The sequence below is a fragment of the Zootoca vivipara genome, chromosome 11, assembly GCF_965207765.1.
Source record: "Zootoca vivipara chromosome 11, rZooViv2.hap1.1, whole genome shotgun sequence".
Taxonomy (NCBI): domain Eukaryota; kingdom Metazoa; phylum Chordata; class Lepidosauria; order Squamata; family Lacertidae; genus Zootoca; species Zootoca vivipara.
Genome location: NC_142594.1, coordinates 1859247 through 1884701, shown reverse-complemented (window position 1 = coordinate 1884701; position 25455 = coordinate 1859247). Strand labels below are relative to the sequence as shown.

Here is a 25455-nt window from a genome sequence, read left to right as displayed (position 1 = left end):
GTGTTGACCTGTGAGCGGTGCACATGGTGTCATGGATATGTGTCAGAAGGGTCCTGATTTCCCAGGGACAGTCCCAGAATTACAGAAGCCACCACCACTAGCCCCCCCCCCGCCCTGATTTGATCCTGGAATTTCCCTATTTCCCCCACCAGCGCCACGGCTGGTGAACTTGGGGAGGAGGAGGAGTGGCAGCTGTGGCTATGAGGGATCACCCCACTGCCTCTCCATGGCCTCCCCACGGCCACCCCAGCCAGTCTCCTCCCTTGGGCAGCTGGTAGCGGCTGCCAGAAAGCGGACAAGGAGGAGGAGAGGCTACACTCACCCTTCTTGTGAAAGGAAATGCTCTGCAGCAGGGGGACAAAATAGGGGGCTGGGGGATCAGTTGGGGGTAAGTGAGAAATGTCCCTATTTTCATTTGAGGAATGTTGGAGGGTATGGTGTAAGGGACCTCAACTACTTGGGGAAGGGCCATCACTCAGTGGTAGAGCATTGGCCTTGCATGCAGAAGGTCCTGGGTTCCACCTCCAGCCGCATCTCCAGGTAGCAGTGGGAGAAATGCCCTGCCTGAAGACCCGGAGAGCCATGGCTCTTCCTACTAGTCGTGAGGGCAGTGTATCGAGACAACTGCAGGTTTTGTGTGTGCTCTTTCTGCTTGATCTGTTGTAGAAATAACCAAAAGTGTGATGCATTTGCCTTTCAGTGGTAGCAGGCTAACCTCCAACAGAGTCTGATGAAGTGGCACAAAACCAGCTGAACTTCTCATTGCTTCAGTGCATGAGATCGGGGGGGGGGGGGGGATAAAATGCTTCGATTTAGAGGTTAATTTGGCTTTGGTGAAGGAACTAATTTACTTTGTCCTCTCTCTTTTCAATCAATTGGATTCTGTAGGTGGCTGCTTAAGGATCGTTATACAGTGACTCAGGTCCAAATTACTAGAATTGGAAGTAACTGCATGGAAAGTACAGATTCCAGATCTGCCTTAATAGAGCAAAATGATTACAAGCTGCTTTCTTTTATCTGTTTCTTACATGCACAATACAGCCAGATATCTGGTAAAGCTGTAGACCTCCTGCTTCTTGAGGTCCTTACAGTTTTGTATCAGTTGTTTGGCTTTTATTAAATCACCCAGTTCTGCAGTGACTTCAGTCAATGGAAGTTCAATTTTAAAGGACACTTGCATTTGATCTGGAAGCTGAAGTTAGTGCAGAATGCTGCAGCGCGATTGCTGACCCGAGCAACCCGAGAGTGAGACTCTGCTAACCCATAGGCCCTGTGCTCAGAGAGCTGCACTAGTTTCTGATTTTCTACCAGGCCAAGTTCAAGGTGTTACTATTGGTATACAAAGCCCTTAATATCTTGGGACCAGTTTACCTCCAAGATTGCCTCACCTCATAAATATATGGAACTGGCACTTGTTACGAGTGCCACATGATGCTTGTTCCTCATTTGCAAAAAAATCAATCTTTTAGTGTGGCAGCACCCACTGCCTCATGATATCAGGTAGGCACCTTCACTATACCTTTTGGGTGCCTGCTAAAAACATTTTTGTTTAGACAAGCCTACACAGAGCTGGCGCTGTGGTTAAACCACTGAGCCTAGGGCTTGCTGATCAGAAGGTCAGCGGTTCGAATCCCTGTGACGGGGTGAGCTCCCGTTGCTTGGTCCCAGCTCCTGCCAACCTAGCAGTTCGAAAGCATGTCAAAATGCAAGTAGATAAATAGGAACCACTACAGCGGGAAGGTAAACGGTGTTTCCATGTGCTGCTCTGGTTTGCCAGAAGCGGCTTTGTCATGCTGGCCACATGACCTGGAAGCTATACACCGGCTCCCTCGGCCAATAATGCGAGATGAGCGCGCAACCCCAGAGTCGGTCACGACTGGACCTAATGGTCAGGGGCCCCTTTACCTTTACCTTTACACAGAGCTATAGAACAGGCATCCCCAAACTTCAGCCCTCTAGATGTTTTGGACTACAATTCCCATCATCCCTGACTACTGGTCCTGTTAGCTAGGGATCATGGGAGTTGTAGGCCAAAACATCTGGAGGGCCGCAGTTTGGGGATGCCTGCTATAGAATGTTTACATGCCTTTCAATCTGGTTTTCACTTTTCACTTATTTTGATTATTATTTTAGTGATTTAAATGGTTGATTTTCATTGTTTTTTACTGATAATTATTTGTTTTGTTTTGTTTTGTTTTTGTAAACCATTGTTTTTACAATCAGGTGGTATAAAATTGCATGAAATAAGGTAAATAAATACATTTTCATCCCTGAGAGGAGATTTGCTCTGAACTGGACCTTTCTCAGCTCCTGTTGTCTTTCCTTCCTTAGTACTGTAGTTTTAAAGCTGCTCTTTTTTATTTTAAGTTCCAACAGTTTTGTAAGGGTGACTCCCTACAGGGAGCCAGCCCCCATCATCCTGACGTCCGCCTCACCAAGCACAGAGAGCAGCAGTGGGTCTGAAGCAGCCAGGGGGGAGGGGAAAGACTCAGAGGGAGAGAGAAATCAACAATGGGAAAGCTCAGGGGTGGAGAGATGCAGGCAGGAGCTCAGGGATGTTGGAGAGCCCTGTCACTGACCACTCAGGGAGGAAACTGAGAGGTCATCGCTCCTTCCAGCGCAACACAGGATTCTGATTCGGAATGAGAGGTCATGTTTTAAGCTGTCTCTGCAATGTAAATATCTTGCACAATAAAAGTCTTTAAAGACAAATTGGACTCAAGCAGACAAGACCTGCCTTGTCCCAGAATGTTCCCCGGTGCCTAACAAATCCAAACTCCTCCCTGTGACACCATCTTCTCATCCTTCCATTGAGATTGCTATGCTGCACCTGCCTGTCTGGCCCTGTGGATGGATCCACTAGCACTGGAGGTCCTGGTTTTCAGCATCCTACATAGCAACCTAAACTTGGGCTTCCAGGATCTCATGACTACATTTCCCTGTCTCCTTGGTGCCAATGTGCATCACGACCACTGACTCCTCCCTAGCACCATCTACCAGGCTGTCTAGACAACAGGCAACCTTCACGCCAGGCAGGCAGGCAATTCACCCTGTGGCCTGTATGCCCATTGCTCCACCAACTATCAATGTTCCTAATGATTGAATCCCCCCACTGCCATGATACCTTCACTCTCTGGAGGAGTATCCTCAGCACAAGGGGATGGCTGGTCATTTCCCAATGAAAGGTCCCTTCCATCTCTGAGGCCTTCAGTCACCCTGACAGGAGGGAACTATTGCCCTGGGAGCAGGACACAGCTACACTGTCCCTGAAGATTCATCCACAAATCTCTCTGCTTCTCTCACCTTGATCCTGGAGAGCCAGGAGCTCAGTACACCTCAGGGACATCCACGACTTCTGCCCAAGACAGAGATAGCCGTGCATGTTATAGGAGTGTCAACAGTGGAAAGCCGCCCACCCCACCCCTGGACTCCTGCAGTCTTTCTGGCTGCATAACTGTTTTCCGTGGTTTAACTTACTTTATCAAAAGCTTGGTTTTTCTCTACGACAAAGAAAGAAGGGGCAGAGTGGGCTGCCCTGGCCGCCCCACCCAGCTGTCAAACTCGCATGTCTGCTCAACTCGCCTTGATGCTCTGTCCAGCTGAGCCTCCCTCTGACTTGTGGAGTGGGCTCTGGAGCCTGGGCTTCCTTTTTTCCTGGGAGCCTTCCTTTTCTGTGGTAGCTCCCTGCTTCTGGAGCGTTCTCCCCAGGGTGGCTTCCCTGGTGCTTTTGTTACATGTCTTTATTCTAAAAATAACTTTCAGCTGATTTTTTCCCACCACCACAGCCTTTAACTTAGGAAATCAGAGCTTGGGGGGAGAGGATGCTTTTAAAGATGCCCTTTTTAAAGCTGACCTGCCTCTCCCACTAACTAGATCTGTGGAACTGTAGATACAGTGGAATTTCCTTTTTACCCCTTCTCCAGCACTGACTTTTTTAGTTTATTTAAGTTTTGTAGTTTACTAAAGCCCTTCAAGCTCCCCTGCTAAGGTAGCATTGAACACAAGCTTCTCTATAGACTTGCTGCCCTCAAATTCAGCTCCTGAGTTATTCGTTCTTACAGTATTTGGGGCGTAGCAGCAGGCAGTGACCTTACTGTGCCCATATCATTCTGAGCTGTTTAATTAACAATGTAATAAATGGTGCTCCCTTCCCTTCCCTTCCCTTCCCCTCTCCTCACCTGCCTGCATAACTCGCCTTGATGCTCCATCGCCAGCTGGGTCTCCCCAGCTCATGGACAAGAGAGGAGGAAAACTAACTTTCACAATGGAGTGTGCAGGAAACAGGGACCACCCCTCCCCCCAGCCTCTTCCCTGCCTTCCTTTGCTTAGTATTACTCATGGCTATGTGCCATTTTCTGACTTTCCCAGCTGAGCTGGGGAGAAACTGCTTTAAAGCTGCAAAGCCTGAGAAGGTGAGGCAGGAGATGGGTTGGTTTCGCTTGCATTTGCCACATGCTTCCTTCCGTGAAAAGTGTATGTTCATCTCTATACGTGTCACCCACCACCACTTTATAGGTGAACTGGGGGTACCTGTCTATTATGCACACTGAGTTGCTCTCCCTGCCTTGTTTGCCATAAGAATTTCAGTTCTAAATTTTCCTATTAAAACCAAGGGTTTATTTACTCAACTCCTTCACAAAATACTTAATGGATCCTTATAATGAAAACACATATCCTACAAATCCTTTAACTGTTAAAGTAGGATTGGTAGACAAATTTGTATTGGCTCTTATGCTGGGTGAAGTTAGACTTGTTCTAGCTAACGTTTAAAGATTGCTTACAATTTTTTCTTGTGTTTACTGCAGCTGGTTTTTATTCCTTTCCTTTCTACAAAATGGGAGAGGAGAGATAGTCCTTTAATCCAAACCAGCTCAAACCGCCTTTCAGTTCACAGTGCCAAATGCCAACTGCGCCTAAGATTTATTATTTGGAGCAAGGCAGTCTAATTGAAGTTATTACTCTTCCAATTAGTTTTGTGAACAAAGCATACTAAGAGTTCTGTGATATCTATCTATACCTGCATCTATAATGAAAGAAGTTTGCAATAGCAATGCGGTGTCAGCAGGGCTATCAAATGTACATTTTTGACTGAGTGGTAACCCGACAGGTGACTGCAAGCACTCTACCTATTCCTAGAAACCTAGAATTGTCATTGCAACCCAACCCCTCCTCTTAATATTTTGCTCCCAGACTTACACGCATGCCACTTGTGTGCGACCATGTTTACACAGGTCCCTGTGAACTGGGAAAGAAAAGACTGGCCTCCCTTCACTCTGGACGGCTGCCCAAGCGATTGGCCTTCAATCAACCAGCAGGGCAAGGCAGAAGGCACCTTTTGCTCACCCCTGCTGCTCCGCCGCATGTCTTTGCCTTAAAGATCCTAGCATACACATTGACTCTCCTTAGGCAGGCAGGCACTCAGGACAGGGCAGGCAGTGGCCCCCAGCGGTGCCTTGCCCCCCCCCCCATTAAAGTGGGATGCTCCCCGCTTTACACAATTTCACTTAGGAATGTGGGGGCCTGGAATATAATCCCCCATGTGAGGGATGCCTCTAATGCTGTAAAGGGAAGAGGAGACAAAAAGGAGACTGGTGTGCCAGAGAAGGAGACATTTAACAGCCTGATTTAATGTTTGTTTTCCAGGTTATAATCCATGTACAAGTTCATTTAAAAAGATAACAGTGCTTGCATTTTGGGGAAATTAGTGCCTTTACTGTGGAAGTGAGAGTATTATCACATACAGTACTTTGTTTTTGCAAGATTTGAACATTGTATTATATTGATAGACAAGTAGAAGTCATTAACAAACGAGGCAAACTGGCAATAGGGGGATTGCAGAGAGTAAGCAAGTAAACCTCCACTGTATCTTATTCTAATGCTTTGTCACACACCCAGGCCTGGCTGCTAGCCAGCCATCGCTGCCTCTTGCCTCTGTCCGTGGTGCTGTGGCTGCTGCTTCTGTCATTGCCCTGGCCATACCAAAGGAGCCACAACCACCTATGTATACCCCTGTGGTACCCTTTTATTAGGCAGAGGAGGAAGCGGATCTGGTGCCACTTATCTCCCATGGCATGGCAGGGGGGAGGGAGAGGCACATGACAGGAGACCTACATCCAACAGCCTACTCTACTAAGGCATCCTGTGGGTCACAGATATTGGCATAAGCCAAAGATCACCAACTTTCCCACAAGAGTGCCACAGGTGGATTTCAGCATCAGATACAGTGTGAAATGCAATACATTTGTGTCCCAGTTGCCTTAGGATGGTTTTGAACAGGCATCCCCAAACTGCGGCCCTCCAGATGTTTTGGCCTACAACTCACATGATCCCTAGCTAACAGGACCAGTGGTCAGGGAAGATGGGAATTGTAGTCCAAAATATCTGGAGGGCTGAAGTTTGGGGATGCCTGGTTTTGACCCTGCTAAGCCAGGGAACTGATCAGTCTGGGCCTTCACAGCAGTAGCATCCTGCCTGGTGGAGACTGTGCAGTCAAGACCATCCCGTCTTTCAGGAAATTTGTCCCCCTCTGAAGGGTTTTTGGCTGCTGGTGTTGCATTTTGGTGCTATGAATAGAAAACTGTGGTGTTTGTCATATATTAATTATTGGTGGATATTAACCTTTTATTCATGCTTTTTTACTTTTATTGTCCTTTTAAGCCTCTGTAGGTTAGTTGGGTTAGTTGGTAGAATGCCACCTTTTAGAAATAAATGCTTTACTAATGAAACTTTGTGGGACCCTGCTTTAAAACTGCATAGAGGCAGCAACCGTTTCTCACAGGGCCCTGTTTCCAGCCTCTATGTGTCAGTGCCCCCTGCCCCATTCTGCCGCGTTCTGCCTTCTTTGGGGTCCAAGTCACGTGGCACATTGACAATCACATGTCAGTTGGATGCACCTAGAATGGTCCCCACCTGTATATTAGAGCTGCACCACTAGATTTATAGTGTGAATTGAGGTAAGAATGAAAGACTCCTCTTGACTGTATGGCCAGGAACAGTTATTGCAACTGCAATTTTCTCCCTGTTGCTGAATTTCTTTTCTTTCTTTCTTTTTTTGCCCTGTAGATTTTTTCAAAGGCATGAAACTTGTGAAGAAAACATTAGAGATCCAATTAAATGGTATTCAAAAACCTTCCAACTCCCAGTCTTTTATTATACTCAGAAATAATGGCTGGGAAGCATATGTTTGTGGAAGATAAGGTGCTGGTTCAAGGACTGCTGTATGAGGAATTAGTCAGAGTGATGCCCTCTACGTCTCATTAAGGACAGTGTCTATAGGACAGATTGGAGAGGCTCCCTTTCTCTTCCACCTACTTCAGCTGCTTCTGAGGTCAGCCATGGCAGTTAGGCTGATTCATATGCTTTGTCTTTTTGCTGAAATTCCATCTAAATTCATTAAAAGAATATGCCTATGTTTCAAGGTCAAGAAGAGCAGTTCTGAGCTTTTCTCTTTGGAATTTGCAGTGCTGTGAGGCCACCAAGCCATGCCTCTTTCCCTCCGAAAGATATGTCCATTCATAGGCTTGTACCTACAGACATTTCAGTTAATGAAATGACCTTCAAAGTCACCAGCTTCCCCAGAAATAGGCTTATTAACCACTAAACTAGGAAAACTTTTCCATCAAACTTGAAACTTTGAAAGGAATACCTGGCTGAACTTTTGTGCATATTCCTTGTAACTTTGAGTTTTGTTTTAAAGACAACAAGTAACACATTGAATCTGTGTTGCCAAATATAGGAATATTCTGCAACACTCTGGGGAATGACCACCCTAGAGACACTCCAGGCCCTGATGAGCTGCATCCCAGACTCCTAACAGAGCTCACAGATGTGATCTCAGAGCCTCTGTCTATAACCTCGAATTCTTGGAAAACAGGCAAGGTCCCTACAGACTGGAGGCAGGCAAATGTCCCCATCTTTGAAAAGGAGAGAGAGCATAGCTGTCAAGTTCTCCCTTTTTTTAAAGGGAGATTCCCTTATGCTGAATAGGCTTCCTCGCGAGAACACTTGACAGCAGAGAGAGAGAGAGATAGAGAGAGAGAGAGAAGACCCAGATAACTGCCAGTGGGTCAGCTTGACATCGATATTAGGAAAGGTCCTAGAACAGATAATTAAAAGGTTGTGTGGCGTTTGAGCATGTGCAGAGTGCAAAGGAAAGACAGACACAAGAGCTTTTGCCAGCAAGAGCTCTGAGAGAGGAGTGAGATCCCCCACTCTCCCTCCAGATTATTTTATTACATTCAAAGGCTGCCTCCCCAAATTTAAATGCACCAATGAAAATAATACAACACATCCCAGGACAAGCCCACAAGGTTTCCCACTCAACTTCCACATGGACAGTCAAGCAGAGTCAAGCAACAAAGAACCTATGAGACAGAGCAGTAAACTAATCTCCTCACTTACAGATCTATTTGCATTCCCATGGTTCAAAAGGCTTGCAATATATACTGAGGTTAGAGCAACAGGAAAATAGAGAAAGGAGGGTCTCTAGCAGAGCCTGGGGGCCATAAAGGCAGGCAGGAAGGCAGGCAGGAAGGCAAGCTTTTATCACCTCCTTAGAGAAAAGATCTACAGCAAAGAGCCAGTTCCTTAATCCTAAGGATGTCTGGCAAAGGAAAGAGAGAAGGCCAAATGGTCAGATAATGATTAGCAGAAGCTACTTGACCTTTCCATCTTCAATGAATGGTGGATTGTAATGCAATGATATGAATACGTGTGTCCCATACAGAACATTATTAGAACCCAGTCCACTTAGACTGACCCAGCCAAGATCAAGCTACGGCTCAGAATCAGAGTTCGGCATCACCTGCTCATTGACACATCTGGTCAGAATAGCTTCCTGAGCCCTATAATAATTCCACAGGGATGCTGTACAGTTGTCCAATCCAGTTATGATTTCTCATCATAATTTTTTATGAACGCTACAGGTTGGTCTGTGAGCACTTAGAAAAGGATGCTGTGATTAATAAGAGCCAGCAAGACTCTTATTTCTCAACAACAACAAGAAAATAGTCATGCCAGAGAAACCTAATTTCTTTCCTTTTTTTTAAGTGTTACAAGCTCAATAGATCAGGGGAATGCTAAAGACCCTACGTTCTATAACATCTTTATAAATGACGGGTAAAAGAATAGAAGGGATGCCGCCCTCCCACTTTTTGTGTTATGCAAACTTTAACTGTGCAACTTGAATTTGTCAGTATGTGATTGAATCCCACCAGCAAAATAGGAAGTCTGGAAGCAGCCTACATTTCTCTGTTTCAGAACCATCTACTAATCATTGTGGGGAGAAATCTCAGAGCACCATAACTAGTCTGGAGGAAAAGAGAACAAATAAAGACAAATGATTGTATCCAACTACCCGGTAATTATACTCACAGTAGTTCCATTGAAATTAATGGGCATAAATTAGTCATGTCCATTCATTTTAATGGGATTACTCCATGTAGAATTGACACTGGATACACATAACCTCCAACATTCCTCAGATTAAAATGTACCTATTTTCATCTGAGAAATGTTGGAGGGTATGAGAAAGCTGGAGGGGATCCTAAGGCAAGCATACATGGAAGCCAGAAATGTTGGACATCCCCCCCCCCGTTCATTTAGATCTGTTCGACTCTTTTCTTCAACCCCAGGAGTTGAAAGGACTAGGAGGAAGAACCAGCTTAAATGTAAACCCAAACAGCTGAGACTGATGTCCAGGGGAGTCATGATTTGGAAGGTGTGGGGAGAGGGAATTAGCATTATCTCCCCCACATGAGCAGAATCTTCCTGGGTGAATTAAGCAGAGGACAACTTATATATGTGCATGTGACTATCAGACTGATTCATATAGTGACATTCAAGACTAATTTGGGTTAATCAGAAGTGAACAATTTCCTTCTGCGAAAGATAGTGGGTTCAATGTCCTGTGCCAATTTGAGAAACATCTGCAGCAAGCAATAAAAATGATTGTATTCAAGTGTAACGAGGTACAATTAAAACAAAGAACCTAGCCTGCAGCCCATCCCAACAGCATGCTTATTCAAGGAAAATAAAACAATGAAAATGAAAGAAATATGCACTTGTATTTCATATAATTATAGAATAGAAAGTATGGCAGATATGCTTAATTGTTGCTTAAATTTAATAAGGAATTTACCTAGCCATTTGGCTGAGCTTAGCTCATTATAAAGAAAGGTTTTAATTAAAGCTAAAGGATGTTTTGCATTCTGGCAGAAGTTGTGGGCTTAATGCATAGCTGCCAAGTTATCCCTTTTTTACAGGGATTTTCCCTTATGCTGAATAGGCTTCCTCGCGAGAAAAGCTATGGCTTAATGCAGATTTTGAGATGCAGTTCGGCCCTTCAGAGAGTAGTTGCTTGCAATCCTGTGTTTCAGTCCTGCAATCCAGAGGCTTCAGTCCTATGGAGGCAGTCGGATAGTATGCATATTGGCTGAGAATGTATGAAGTGCAACTGAGATATGTACATTCCCCAAAGCCTGTCTGAGATTATGCATACTGCTCACAGAATGTACAAAATCCTCTTGAGAGACACACATTCCTCAAGGCCTCTTAGAGAGGATGTCAGCCAGAAAAATGGATTTGTTTGATTCTTTGTTTGACTCTGATCATGGGCGTACCCAGCATGGGGCAGGGGGGGAGCTGTCCCCCCCTAGAAGCAGGGCAGCTGGAGAGGACAGGCAAGGACGCTGCCTGCTGTGCTCTGCCTCAGCCTGCTTGGCTGAAGCAAAACAGCAGCAGCAAATGAAGTGCCGTGGAGCATTGTGGGGCAGCATTTTCTGTGCTGTGCTCGCTGTGACTTGAAGGAGTGTGGGCTGAAGTTAGCCCAGGTCCAGGTCCAGGTTTCCTTCAACTGAGGCAGCTTCGCTGCTGCTGCCTCGTTTTAGCCACCGCTGCCATTAAAGGAGCGGGAGAGGCAGGAGTGCAAGCGCAGGTGGCTCCGTGTGCTGCCTTGCAAACGGCCCCCTTTCCTCTGGGGGGGCGTGGACATTGACCATGCCTCCTGGGGGGGATCCTGGCCATGTCATTGCCAGCTAGCCAATCGGGTGGCTGGGGGGCGTGGCTGGTGTGCCCCCCCCGTGTGCCCCCCAGCTTTGATCCTGGGTACGCCCATGACTCTGATACATATAACAACTTGTAGTTACTTGTATATTTTGTGAGATGTATTGTATGATATATACATCATTTTGAAGTGTCTTATTTGTATATTTTGAATGACATCATATCTGATTATATATTCACTAACAGTTATTAGCCAGCATGTTGCATTTGCATTTTAGCAGTGCTCTGGCAGAGACAGTGGAAGTGGCAAACCAGGACACAGAGCATGCAAACCCTCCAAGTGCCCCAATTTTTCAGGGACAGTCCTGAAATTACGAAAGCCATCCTGGCTTCTGATTTGATCCTGAAATGTCCCTTTTTCTTCCTCCAGTGCCGCCAATCCCAAACTCAGGGAGGGGGGTGTGAGCTGGTGGAGGGTTGCATCTATGGCTGCGAGGGAGCGTCTTGTTGCCTCTCCAGGGCCTCTCCAGGCTTCTTCCCTTGGGCAGCTGGTAGTGGCTGCTGGAGAACAGGAAGTGCAGGGTCAAGGAAAGTCAGGGTGGGGAGTGAGAAATGTCCCTATTTTGGAGGGTATGTGTTGTGATGACTCATCTACTGTATTCTGCAGCTCTGAGGCTCCACCCTCTCAGGGGCGAGTGTCAGTTCAGACCGTTGTAAAATATGCTTCCTTCTTCCTCTGGATTATAACATTTGTGCAGTGCCAAATAAGAATAAGGTGAGGGAAGTACATCACAATCTCTAAGGGGTTTGTGCTGTTTTTAAATTTCCTTCTTAATTTGTCATCATCCAACCAAATGCTAACCTTTCTTGGCTCCTGGTTCTCCAGACAGGCTTCAAAGAAGAAGAAAAACTTGAAATGCTATAATTATCTGGGCATAGCAATCATTCAAAACGTTCTAAGTATTTCTTGATACATGCAGATATTCAGAGTGCCATAAGCACTCTTTGAAATTGTGTGAATTCAATTAACATGCACATATTTGGTGCTGTAAGCAGCAGCCTTGGGATTGTGGAGCAGTGGGGGTGCCTTTTTCTGCTTGCCATAAGCCACATTTTATGTATTCTCTTGTGATTTTCTCACCCTCTTGTCATTTCCTCTTGTCATTTCCTCACCCTAAATGGGGTTTCTTGGGTGAAAGCCACACATTACTGGTGGTCAGCATGCTTGACCATTTTACTAGGGTCTACCTCTTATATCCACCAGCTCCATTTGTCAATCCCTGGCTCTTAACTATTTGTAAGTTTGGGAAAGGAAGGCAAAGTGGGTAGATGAGCAGAATGTTGGGGAGCCATTATGAATTGTGATGAAATGGTTCAGCTCATAGTGGCTCAGGGATGTTTGTCCCCTTCCTTTCCAAAACGCCTTGTCATCTCTGTCTGAAATCTAAGTGTGTGGTGTTGGTCACAGGTTCTGGCTGGCCCACAAGGCTGGTTTGGATGGATGACAAAGTTTAGATTCGCTATGCGAAGCTCAGCTGTTGGGCAAGAGTAATCATTGTCCACAGTGGACAATAATGTTCCCTGCCTATGGCACCTCTGACTTGTGCTAGTTCATGCTCCACTTTCATAGCTCTTCTGAGCAAAATTGCCTTTCATAGTCCCATATGGTACACGTGAGGCTGTGGAGGGAGGCCCTGCTATTTTGAAACTATGGCAAGCATTATTTTGGATCCTTTGTTATGAAAGAGAAAGCCTTCCATAGAATCTATTACGCAGAATGCGGACTGTAAACATATGCTGCAATTTAATCATTATCTGGCTTTCTGCTGTGTTATCTTCTATTACATCTGCTGAAAATGGCAAAGGAATTGCAAGCAATTATTGGAGCCAATTAAATAATTTTCATTCCTTTTTGCTTTTTCCACCCAGGGAAAGAACTCTGCTAAACAGGGCAGATCATGTGTATGAGAGAGAATAATCTGTCCTCTTTCTCTGCGTGGAAAACATTAGAAGGAAGGGGTTGAAGGAACAGAGCCAGGAGCACATACACAAGCCTGGCAAACTTTGTCATGGTCGGGTTATGCAGGACAATTATGGGTTGGCCTGGTATAGCTTCAAACCACAGGTCCCTCTTGTGGTTAGAGTGTTAGTAGGCCCTGGGAGAGATCCCCACTCAGCCCTGAGGCCAACTGGGTGATCTTGGGCCAGTCACTATCTCTCAGCCTAACCTACTTCACAGGGTTGTTGTGAACATAAAAAGGAGCTACCAAGTTCCTTGGAGGAAAGGTGGGGTATCTTTACAAGTAGACACTGCCCAGAAATGGAGTGAAGCTATGTAAATACATTTATGGTTGAAGTAGAAATTTCCACGGTATAAAGAATTCACCTTGCTGCAGGGTGAAAAGAAGTCTTATCTGAGCTTTCCAACCACATCATATAGAACAGCATAAAACATGCTATGATGTTTCTAATATTTTCCCATACAGTTTGGTACTGGATGGAGGAACAGAATCTGTTCCTTCAAGACTGCCTGCAAAGCACTAATTCTAAATTATTGGCACCGTAATATCTGCAATACGTAGAATTTGCATTTTCTGGATAGTTTAAAAGCATCCTGCAATTAATCATTACCAATTTTCAATGAAACAACAAATAGCATTTGTTTTTAATAAATTGCTGCAAATTTTTAAATTATTTTGCATCTTGCCTTTTCCTTTTCCTGTGTCAGACAAAGGGGGGGGGTTAGATTGTAACATAGATTCTATTCTTTATTGTCAATTAGAAGTTGTGGTGAGGATTTAAAAGTCAACCTAAAAGTGCTGCTCATTTTCAGACACTCAGAACAGACAAGCAAATTCACATATTGCATTGCTTGTGCTTAGAAAATGAGTCCAATCTGATGTATAGTTGAGTTGCCCTCTATCAGAAACAAAATGTACAACTTCCAGTGTATACCAAACCATTCAAACAAAAACTGTTTAATCTTTCCTTTCACTGCTTGCATTTGATTCTTAAACAATGAAAGAAGAATCTCTCTACAGTATGAAAAAGCACCAGCATATAATGGTCTGGGCTTGTCTGAGATAAGTGCTCACAGCCGCTCTGTGAAGAATGACTTGCCCAAGTGGTTCAATTCCAGTTGGTACTGCAGATGCTCAAAACTTAGGCGATGACGTAAAGCTGCTCGCCGAACCTGCAGGACATGGAAGACCCGTTAACAATTCCTCCTTTGCTCTTTCTTTTCTATTTCAACAAGGGCTGCACTCAATATTACTGCTTGCTGCTATGGATGCCAATAATGAGCTCCATCCAAGGAGCTGACCTTGGCTCCATTTGCATCAGGTACAATCTGTGTGACTGACCAAGTGTGGATGAGATTTCAACAGCCCTTTTACATTCATTCATTCTTCCTCTTGCAAGAGCTTTCTTCCCTTAACTCCTTCCTTTCCATTCCCAGTTTATTTATTCATTCATTGAAATAATAATAAATATTGACCTTTTACCTTACTTTCTAATATTCCATTTCCCTTCAGAGGAGGGAGATCTTCCTTGCCTCTCTGAATGCCTCTCAGTCACCTTTATTTATTTGTGGGGGGTTTTAATAAATAATTTTTATTAAAGATTTTCTTAGTTTACAAAAGTACGTGCATTGTCTCTTTTTTCAGGCCATAAAGTCTTTTCTACAAATCGGTTCCATTTTATATGAGACAATAGTGTTGTGTACAGTATAAGGTTGGATCGAGCATGCAAGTGAGGAGCTTGTGCTGGCATTGTTATAAAGAAACAAACACTGAAAGGAGTGTTCACGAAACTAATGAGCAGGATAGCGCCTGCACATTTTGCCTTGTAACTTGGATTCTGCAGGGACTAGAGATTTAATTACTGCATCGTGTCCCTGTTCTGGAAGCAAGTTACCAGTGAAAGGCAAAGCATTCCTCTCTTCCAAGCTTTCACCCTAATGCCCTTATGGTATGAGCAAGGCCCTCACTATATTGCTAACATTATTTATCACTTGCAATTGTACAAGTCTGAAGGTTGTTTTCTCCCCATGAAAAGTAGGAATCAAGCCTCAGAAAACAAGCGGTCCTCTTGTTTGGACTGAGAGGATTTCCTCCTTGCTGCGCCTGCCTAAAAACTGAAAGGGGGGTGGTTGCCTTCAAACTTTACCATCCTCAGTTGTTTATTATCATGGTACACCTCCTCTTTCATTTCTGCCTGCTCCCTCTTTCTGGCCCTTTCCAGACACCTGTCTTCTTGTTTCGCCAGCTCCAGGGCCATCGCCTTGCCGCGCTCCCAGCTGCAGAAGCAGAGGCAGGACAAGTTGTGTAAGCAGCAGAAATCAGCCATTGCTGTTGCATTAATTGCAGAATGAGGACATCTCCAAACTTCTTTTTAAGGGCCGAGCTACATGTTACATTAAATGCAGTACTGCATTTTAAGCAGGGCTTTTTTCTGGTGGTATGCAACAGTATGTACCACCACCCAGAGGGGGGGGGGCAAGAAGACTCTTGGACCCCATCAGAGCATCATGCCATCTTCCCACAGCCCGAGAAGCATTTGCCCATCTTAGGGAAGGAGGTGCGATGCTCTGACAAGATCCTGGAGCCCTGCTGCTTCCTTTCCAAAATTGGGTGGGCAAGGCCTCTTCACCTGACTCCTGACTTGTCCCGAAGTGCAAATCATGGTTTGTGGTATAAAACAAACTGTGGTTAGTGAAACATGCAAGCATGTTTTGGAGCTGACCAGATTTTTTTTCTTTGAAACTGTGATTCCTGGTTCTAATGTAACAACATGGCAAGAATCATGGAAAATGAACCTTTGGTGAAGTCTTCCTCTTGGCTGCAAGGGAGGATGGGGTACAAGAGGGAGAAGTTTGCAAGCCTGTGGCAGCCTCCTTGTGCATGGCTTAGTGTTGTGTGTTAATGCAGCCAGAGATTTTTAAAGGGGGCAGGGCAAACCCCACATACAACCCTCCAGCATACAGGCAAATAAACATGCATAGATGTTGTTGGTCTGATGTAGTCGAAACGAAATAAAAAAATTCCAGCAGCACCTTAGAGATCAACTAAGTTTGTCATTGGTATGAGCTTTCGTGTGCATGCACACTATAGTGAGAGGGTGGGGAGGGGTATTACTCCCTCCTCCAGACATGGAGAGACCAGGTCTGAATAAAGACATTGGATTCTTACCTCATTATACGGTACACAATAAAGCTATCTTTTCCCCCAAATAATATTTATTAGTTTTCAAACAATTCAAAATACAAAATTTGGCAACAACAAAAGCCAAAAACAAACAAACATAAAACATAAAAAAGAAAAAGAAATCAATTCTTACATTGAATTAACATTGTGGACTTCCTCGATTCCCCCCCCCCCACACACACACACTGGGTCCAATTTTAAATCTAAATTAAGCAATTTTCCTTTATCATCTTAAATCATTTTATCACATTTCCCCCCATTATCTCACAACCGATTCTAATCTAAAACAGAACATCAACTTTCCTCAACCTATACATCCATTAATTACTCCCAATCTAAATTTATTTTTCCATCCATCTCTGTTTCTTCCCTTAGCCTCAAAGTTTCTACCCCAAATTTTAAAAAATACATTCAAATATTATTTCTTCTATCCTAATAACCTTTAACCACTTATATCTAATTCTGCCCCCCATCTCCCAGATGCATCAGCCAGCTCCATAAGTCATTCCAGTTCGGACCACCTTAATCAGTCAGAAATTAACCCATTTTTATTCCTCATCCCACTCCCACTCTTTTGCCGCCTATCCACCACTCTCCCATCTTTACCTGCTACCCCCTCCAGTTTACTAACCGTAGCACAATACCAGTCAGCTATGTTTCCACCTTTCAGCCCTGTCTCAATTCTTATTCCCTTTAAATTCTGGCCCCGGTATGGATCCTGCCCTCCCTCTCTCACTAGGAGGACATTATTCCATATGGTTTTTTCTTTGGAGACTCCTTGAATCACACATAAGTCTTGTTTCCCCCCTCCCACTGGGGAAACAATATTCCATGTGTGTTCCTCATCTTTTTTTAAATTCAACTATATTGTCCAGGACTGATGGTTGTTCCTCTTGCTTCTCCTCACTCTCCGCGGAGACTGGTCCCTCCTCACTCTCAATGCAGCTCTGACTTATTATGCCCATCTGTCTATTATTCTCACGCAGTTCATCTCTAAAATCCAAAAGCAATTCCAAAACTTCCTTCAGAAAGTCAGCAGAGTCAGGCAATAATGTTTTGTCTACTGTCATCCTGCTCATCTCCAATTTCATGGGAACGGCACAGATTACAGGCAGGAAATTGCGCAGTTCGTATTTCCAAACTTCAAAAACATACTTTATGTCCGATCTGGTTACAGATTCTCATTTTGATTCTTGATCATTCTTTAAAATATTATGTTCATTCATGTAAAAAGCATTGTCCAACTTCTTGTTCACAGCCTTATATTTTGACAGTTGACAGTTCTCAGCTTTAAAGAGATAAATAAGTTCCTTCTTATTGTGATGTCATAATGGCAGCTCAATGATCCCTCCAGGGACCCTGCTCCAGCTTCTAGGGGGATTTTCCCCAGTCCAAAATGAAGATTTTTGCAGGGACTTTACTGAATTGAACCCTTTACCCTGCCTTAGGGGGAAGGTTTTAGGTCCATTTTTTTTTTTTTTGTAATCAAGTCAGTCTTTGAATCTTTCCGGCTTCAGGCAAATTAACTGCCTCAGAGTCCTCTCAATGGGGGAGATCGACTTCCTCTTTTTAACCTCCTCCCGTGGCCAATTTTCCCCAATTAAAGAAATTTTTAGAAGATCTTTCCTTTACTCACGGTATCCAATATCTTCAAATCCCTTTTTTTTAAAAAAATCCACCGCTCCTCCGCTGCCGGCATGGAGCTTCGCTCTGTGAGGGTAGCAGTATACTCAAAAATGGCGCCCACGACTCTCATTCTGCTCACTCTCGGGGCTCTTAAAAAGAGTTTACAGGGCAGAGGAGTCACTTTGGGGACGCAGCTGAGCTCTCACACCCCCAGAAAGCTCAATCTGGGGTTCTTCTGGGGGGCCACGTTGCTCTCGTGGCTCCCACCCTCCTTCATAGAACCAGGAACCTCGGAGCTCAAGGATTCCTTGCCGAACAGTGCTGGCAGTAGACCCAGAAGTACCCACGAAAAAGCTATCTTTAGCCATCTCACCCCTTGCTTTTTCCTGTAAGACCAATTAAAGTCGTTAACAGTCGTCAACAGCTATCAGTCTGTCAATCACCTACTCCCACCATGAGGAGGGAGTAATACCCCTCCCCACCCTCTCACTATATCTAAGCGTCTGGTGACTTCTGTTTCAGTGTGCCTGAAGAAGTGTGCATGCACATGAAAGCTTATACCAATGACAAACTTAGTTGGTCTCTAAGGTGCTGCTGGAAGGAATGCGTAGATGTGTGAGCCCTATTCCTGCAATCCTCAAACCAGGAACCACTGTAGAAATGAACCATATAACAAAATGCAGAAAGTGGAGCATGAAATGGACAAAGATTTTAGTAGAAAGGTTTGGCTTCAACGTGATTTTTATGTTTTGTTTTATTTTAACGTGTTGTTTTGGGGAGAAATGTATTGGTATTATTGAAAACTATTGTGAGCTTCTGTAGTATTATTACACATGAAGGGTGGTATAGAAATGTTTCACATAAACACACAATTATGTGATTATTTTTGGGGTCCTTTAGTTCATAGCTAAATGCAATGTCGTGAGCACCCACAGGAATCACATAGATACTGGTTATGCTTTGCCATCCAGACATAGCTGCCAAGTTATCCCTTATTTTAAGGGATTTTCCCTTATGCTGAATAGGCTTCCTCGCGAGAAAAGGGAAAACTTGGCAGCTATGCATCCAGAGCAAAGCAATGGCTCTTATCTGCCAGCCACAGCCAACATCTGATGTGGCTTTCAGACCCAGCACAGAGACTGGCTTTAATCAGGCGGTTGGGTCTGGAAGGTTTTGGTGTTTATCATCAATTTGTGAGTTTTTGCCCAGCTGCATTTTCAGCTGGGTGTCAAAAGCTTTGCCACCCTGGAGGCAGCCTGTGTCATTGTTTCTTTACTGAAAAAAGGCTTTTAGCCACTAAAGTCCACAGTTAGAAAACAGGATTTCAAAATCCATTTACCTTCGGAGCAATTTAGCATATGCTTGAGCTTTTGCTAACATCTGAAATGCAATGAAAGATAGTTAGTGCAAAGCAAAAGAAGGGCTGAAACTAGGCTTTCTGTCACCTGGGGCAAAGACCTAGTTTCTCTCTCTCTCTCTCTCTCTCTCTCTCTCTCTCTCTCTCACACACACACACACACACACACACACACACAGACAGAGAGAGAGAGAGAGATGTCATTTGCGTACACACACACAACTCATCACATTTGTTCATAGAAGGCATAAAGACTTACTTCTGAGTAGTAAGGCTTCCAGTTTAAGGCTCTAAAGAATAAAAGAAAAACACTCCACAAGTTTCGTTAAAAAATTGTTGGCTGCTGAACCATTGCAATTAAAGAATTTAAAGTGGATTAGCTACATTTTCCTCCCAAACTACAGGAAGGGATAAATACAAAGTGTTTTGTATGTCAGCATCACATTTCTTTCATTGCAGGTAATTTTATTTTCAATATAAAGAGAACTCCATTTTTGTAGCTGATTGTATGAAGCAGTGCCCACTTTATGTATTCACATGCTGTAAACATGTATGTTGTCCTCTAGAGGCAAACACACATACACATACAGAGAGAGAGAGATAAGACATAAGCAAGCAATACTCCAAAGTGCTTATCTTGTGAACTTGACATTTGAATTGTTTAAGCATGAGAAAAGCTTGTGTTTCCCAAAAAAGGACAGGAGGTGGTGTTCTGATCTCTTCACCACTTTTAATTGATCTCTGAGTCATTGAGGGAAACAAAAGAAGAAAGCAACAAAACTTCCATTTTTCAACTTTGCTTAGTGATCAACCTTCTCCAGGATTTCTCTTTTGTACACAGTTCCAAAACCAGACAGGAGGAAAGGGGAAGGAGGATCGTTTCCAGGTTTTCCTGCTTCCCCATGCAAATTAGCATCCCTCAGATGCTCAGCAGCTCAAGATCCACACTACTAAAGACTCTGTGGTGCAAAATGTCATGGGCATGTCCTGAGTCGGCTTCACCTGCTGAGCAGCAGCCTGAAGGAGCAGAAGGCAGAGTGACTCCATTCTGATCAGCCTTCTTGCTCCTGATGTGAACCAGCTGGCTCCAGCTTTCTTAAGCAGAGTTTCCAGCCTCAGTCAGTTGCTGCAAACAATGTTCACCTGGCCAGACCTTGCTGCTTCTTGGTTCTCGTTACCTTGGACACGGCTTTCCTGACCCCCGGATAGTCTGACTATGTGAACTGAGATGCCCCTGATCTTAGGACTAGACTGAACTTAGGATTTGTATATGGACCCTGCCTCCAGGCAAGTACCCCCCCCCCCAAAGCTGCCAAGTTATCCCTTATTTTAAGGGATTTTCCCTTATGCTGAATAGGCTTCCTCGCGAGAAAAGGGAAAACTTGGCAGCTATGACCCCCCCTGAGACTTGGCTGGTTGGCTGGCCTCTCCCGCCACTGAGCTCTGCTGAGGCAGAGCAGCACAGGACTATGACACCGAAGGACACTTTTGGACTCCAGAGCCGCAAGGAGGGGCTGTGGTTGGAGGAAGCCCCCCGCAAGCTGGGAGCTTCAGTGCCTCCCCTCTAGAGACTTCACCTGGGGCTGAGACCCCAGCTAGCCTCCCGATAGAAGTTCAAGCTTGTACCCTGTTCCTAATGGGAGAAACAGAAGCACTTTCTCATGCCATCCAAGGGACGTTGGCAGCCGGCTGTTTGTCGGCATTTGCAAATGTAATGCAGGAGATATGCAAACCACATGGGGAGCCAGTGCTCTGGAGAATCTCCTCCCATGATGAGAAATATTTTCCTAGATCTCCACTACCCTGTATTTGCTATTGCTTGTGGGAATGTGGTCCAATATGTCTCACCACAGGGTCAGTCAACTGACTAACTAGCTACTCTTATCATACCATTAGACGTTGACAGGATTTGGCACAGGAGACCATCGCCATAATGGTGCTAATCAGATAAACAGCTCTTATCAGTGCCTGGATGGGAGATATCCTGCAAAGACATTTATGCCAGCTTGGGAATAATGATGGGGGAGGGGGAGGTGAAATATAAATGTAAAAAAAAAAAGTGTGGGCCACACATGGTCTGTAGCCACCCCAGCTGACAAAACAGTTGACAAAGGCAAATGTGAGGAAAATCAGGTTCTGATCAGGCAAAGATTCTATAACTATTTTGAAGAATGTTAAAGGAATGATCTCAGGAGAAACTTTCAGACATCCCAGAGTTGCTATTGAGTTCTAGGTGAAGCAAAATCCAGGATCCATTTTGAGAGTGAAAGGCCACATTCCAATACACACTGGCATGGGTGTCAATTTCATTTAATTCACTGGGACAAGTTACTTTTGAGTTGACATGCGTAGGATTGCATATATTTGTGGGGATTTAGACTGAAGTTGTTTCGACATTGTTTGTTAGGGGGGGCATTTTATTTGTAATTTTTAAAATTCCAGTTGTGTTTTAGACACGTCTAATATCCACAAACCATCAAACTTAGCTCAGTTTCTAACCTGGCATTTCCCAATAACTCAGGGCAGTTAGTAACTATTTTAAAAATATGTGCAATAAAGATAAAATATACAATTATATTAAAATCTGCTTAATCCTGACAGCTAAATTAAAAAGCCAAAGAGGAAAGTTTTTTACAGTTTTCCCATGAAGCATTCAGCCTTGGAACTTATTAATCTGTGGAACTCACTGCCACAGGTCCGTGTGTCACACTCGCATTAACAGGCAGCAATGTTCTGGGCTCCTCTATATTTGCAATATCAGCCTGAAAGTTGAGGAGTGCTCTCCTGTCCATATTCTAGAAGCCACCTAGGCTGCCTCGCCCTGTATTTCTGGCCATGGCCCAAGGTCCTACCTCTTCCTCTTTCAGTAGCTGCTCGCGTGTGATGATGTTGCTGTCTGTGCCTGTCTTCTCCTTGGCGGACGCCATGCTGCTGTGGGAGCAGGGCAAGTGGGGAGCTCTATGCTCATGCGCTCTCGCTCTCTCCTAGTCTGATGCTGTTTGCATCTGTGGTTGCCATGGGAGCAGACCATGCTTCCAGAACTGTCAGGCCAACACAAAGGTCCCGAATGGCAGCTGCCGGTTGCCTAGGAGAGGAAAGGGAGACGCAGGCCCAGTTCTGAGCTAACTGTAAAGGCGATTTCCGCAGTTACTTTTGGGGAGAGGGTTGGAGTCCCTTTGCTTCCCTCCTCTCTCAACTATTCTCCAAGTGCAATATACTCCAAAGCAAATAAATTCTCCCTGGAGAAAAAACACCAGAAATGTAGTCTTAAAAAAAGAAAATAAAAAACTTATTATATTTTAATCATTTTTTCTTCCCTGCATTTTCCCAGCTGCCATCCCTGTTGCTCCCATAAAGTTATCCTTCCTCCTCTGCCTTCTGTGTTGAGTTTCATGTGGCATTAAAGGACCTCCCAATGGATGATGTGGGGAGGGTGGGGAAAAACTGTGTGCCCCCCCCTCTGACAAATTGCTTGCCCTGGTTCAATCATGTGGAAATGCACATCACACTAGAAAAACAGTTACAGTCCTGCCTAATTTTTGCCGTTGATTTCAATAGGCCTACTCTGAGAATGGTAAAGTGTGCATCCAACTTACTGAGAGAACCAATGAAATAAAATTAGAAAGCCATTTTCAAATGAGATATTACATAAAAATGGCAAGTAGGAGCAGTCTCAAACCACAGGAAGTACCTTCAACCCAAAGAGCGTTTGAGATGTAAATGAACAATTACCAAGTGCTTCCAGTCTCTTCATAAAAGCTGTTATGTGGACCACAGAGCGCTCAAGTTATAGTGCCATTTTAGATTACAATGAAAGTTGTTCCTATTATGATATATTTATTAGGCTGTATTTTATTTTTTGCATGCAAGTCATTTGTCTTTCCCCAAATGCTTTTTTAAGGCTAGCAAATCCAGGGAAAATTATATATCTTTGAGGGTTTTACCAGTATTTCATTTGTTTTGATACAGAGGAAATCTAGTATAGTTTTTTATTATTTGGAGTTGGAAATGTCTATTGAAGAGCAAAGGTTAATTTGGAATCCTTTCCTAGGAGCCTGGCATGTGCAAGGAGGGGCTCTGGAATGGGGAACCATTTCTCTTGGGGAAGTCAGACTGTACAAGGGGCGGCCTTCAGCCGGCCAGACCCAACGCTCTAATGCCCAACGGACAAAGAGTGACGGGGGATTCTCTACTAGGTAGGGTTGCCACCTTTGGTCAAGCATGACAAAATACAGGATAGGTCGGGCAAGGACAGGTTGGGGGTTGGGACTGGGGGGCACACGCACTCTCGTGACACCAAATCCTCCCCCCCTCTTAGAAGGGCAGGGCCAGGGGTAGACGGCTGGCTCCCCCTGCTGGTGTCAGAAGAGACGAGCAGAGAGGAGGAGAGGTCAGGTCAGGGTGGCTGAGAGGGCCAAGTTGCGTCAACTGTGTGCCATGCTTGACTGGCAGGCGGCGGCTGAGAAGGAGCACCAGTGAGAGGGAAGGAAGGAGGGGGCGAGGGAGAGGTGGTTCCTCCTTCCCCTTTCTCTCTATTGAGAGACTGGGCTGCTGGGCTGGACTTCTCCTCAGCCACACCAACAATGATGCAGCCACCCTTGGGGGCCAGTTGAGCTCAAATACGGGGGACAAGGTATCCTGTTTGAAGTCCAAAAGGGACAGGGAACACTTTTGTCCAAAAATGGAGCAATCCCATTTTTCTAGGGTTGGGTGACAACCTCCTGCTGGGGGGTGCTCCTTTGCAGGCCCTCTGGATGGGGGCTATGCTACTGCCCATTTCAGTGGGGCACCTGCAAGGAAGCTGGCTGGTGGATTGAGCCAGAGCCCCATCTTCATTTGGGATAGATCAGCCAGCACTCTCTCCAGTCCAATTCAATAAGAGCAGGCCTCCTTAGAGCGTGTGAAGCTAGTTCTTCACGTCTTTTTCCTGGAGTGCACTGAACCAAAGTGTTTTAGTTGTTTGTAAACTATTGATTAGTGGACAAGAGGCTAATAAAAAAATGAGGCCATGGAACATGCTGTTCTTTTGCAGTACTTTCTGCTTTATTTCAAAAAACCACAAGGGGTTCCATGACATAAATAAACGTCTCATCATCTGTGGGCATCATCATTGTCCTGCGTTTACAGCAAGGTGCAACACTGTGGAGTTTCACACAATAAGTTGTGATTTGCCAGAATAGATTTTTAATAGAGATCACTGAGTTTCTGGCTTGTTTGCAACTCAAGTTAAAAGCCATGCTTGCAGTTACAGGCAATTACACCATAAAGACAATGCCCACATTTTATCATATTTCTTTTTTTGAAAAGCCCCTTATTACCTCCCCCCCCCCGCCCCCAGCACTTGATTTTTACTGAGATGTGCTTTGGCAAAGGAATGACAATGTATGATGCAAATGCAAATGCAAAAGCATGCAAATGCTTTCCCTGAATTTTCTGTTGAATATAACAGCAACCCTTATTTTGTCTGTTTACTTATATACAGGTTTTCTTCAGCTCTCATTCCAAGGCTGCATGCAGCTTATCCATGTCGATGATCAGCTGGTGGATTTGCATGCAGTAGAACAAGGAAAGCTGGGAAGTTTCGCCAACGTCAGCATTGATATGTGCGCTATTATTGATCGGTAAGTTTAGAGCATGGAGTGACATGGTGGACGATGCAGCGTGAAATGGATGTGGCAGGAGACAGGAGTAAATTGCTTTGAAAACTCCCAGGCTGTTTTCTGCATTCAACTTTTGCTGTGTTTCAACAACCATCATAAGACCTCTCCCTCTTTAGCAGTAACTCCTAAAGGGTGGGTGTGATTGTGAGATGGGATTCCTGTGAATCCGACAGTTGGAAGAGACCCCAAGGGCCATCAAGTCTGCACCCATCCCTTCAGGGAAAAAGCTCTCTCTCTCTCTCTCTCTCTCTCTCTCTCTCTCTCTCTCTCTCTCTCTCTCTCTCTCTCTCTCTCTCTCTCTCTGTTCGTTAATGGGACCTGACATTGTTATGACAGGAGCTTTCTCTCGGGCTCAGTAAGTCATGCACTCCCACCTTTTTTCTGGCTGCGGCTCAAGCGCCCTCTCTCCAGGGGGGACTTGGGAGGCTGTGGGGTGTGGGATCTGAAACTTCCTCCTACTTCACCCAGCACAGACCAAGACTTCATTGTGAGGCCTGACATTGTTGTGACAAGAGCTGTCCCTTTCACTCCATCAGCCACTCATTTGAACCTTCATTGGCTGTTCTATATTTGCACATGTGGATTTATTGAATAAATAATTCCACCT

The 25455-nt window shown here is 44.7% G+C and overlaps 2 protein-coding genes across 2 annotated transcripts in view; one reads left to right on the top strand and one right to left on the bottom strand.

Annotated features, from left to right (window-relative positions):
• CNTNAP2 (contactin associated protein 2) overlaps positions 1-25455 on the top strand; it is an 836988-nt gene that overhangs the window by 523130 nt on the left and 288403 nt on the right. Inside the window, exon 10 of the mRNA XM_035101355.3 lies at positions 24671-24809. Coding sequence (XP_034957246.3) covers positions 24671-24809 — 139 coding nt within the window. The remainder of the gene's footprint in view (positions 1-24670; positions 24810-25455) is intronic.
• On the bottom strand, positions 13964-22206 carry CFAP141 (cilia and flagella associated protein 141). Its single transcript, XM_035101356.3, has 4 exons — positions 22041-22206; positions 19171-19211; positions 15169-15298; positions 13964-14194 (listed from the first exon to the last, which is right to left on the bottom strand). Exons 1-4 carry the CDS (start codon positions 22113-22115, stop codon positions 14093-14095), a joined length of 348 nt encoding a protein of 115 aa, XP_034957247.1. The 5' UTR covers positions 22116-22206; the 3' UTR covers positions 13964-14092.

What these genes read in the sequence shown, in the direction of transcription:
- CFAP141 (XM_035101356.3), bottom strand. Translation starts at nt 22,115, where the DNA reads ATGGCGTCCGCCAAGGAGAAGACAGGCACAGACAGCAACATCATCACA. An exon ending in TATGCTAAATTGCTCCGAAG is followed by an intron (nt 15,299 to 19,170) that starts GTAAATGGATTT and finishes CTGCTTCTGCAG; the next exon opens with CTGGGAGCGCGGCAAGGCGA. An exon ending in ATAATAAACAACTGAGGATG is followed by an intron (nt 14,195 to 15,168) that starts GTAAAGTTTGAA and finishes CATGTCCTGCAG; the next exon opens with GTTCGGCGAGCAGCTTTACG.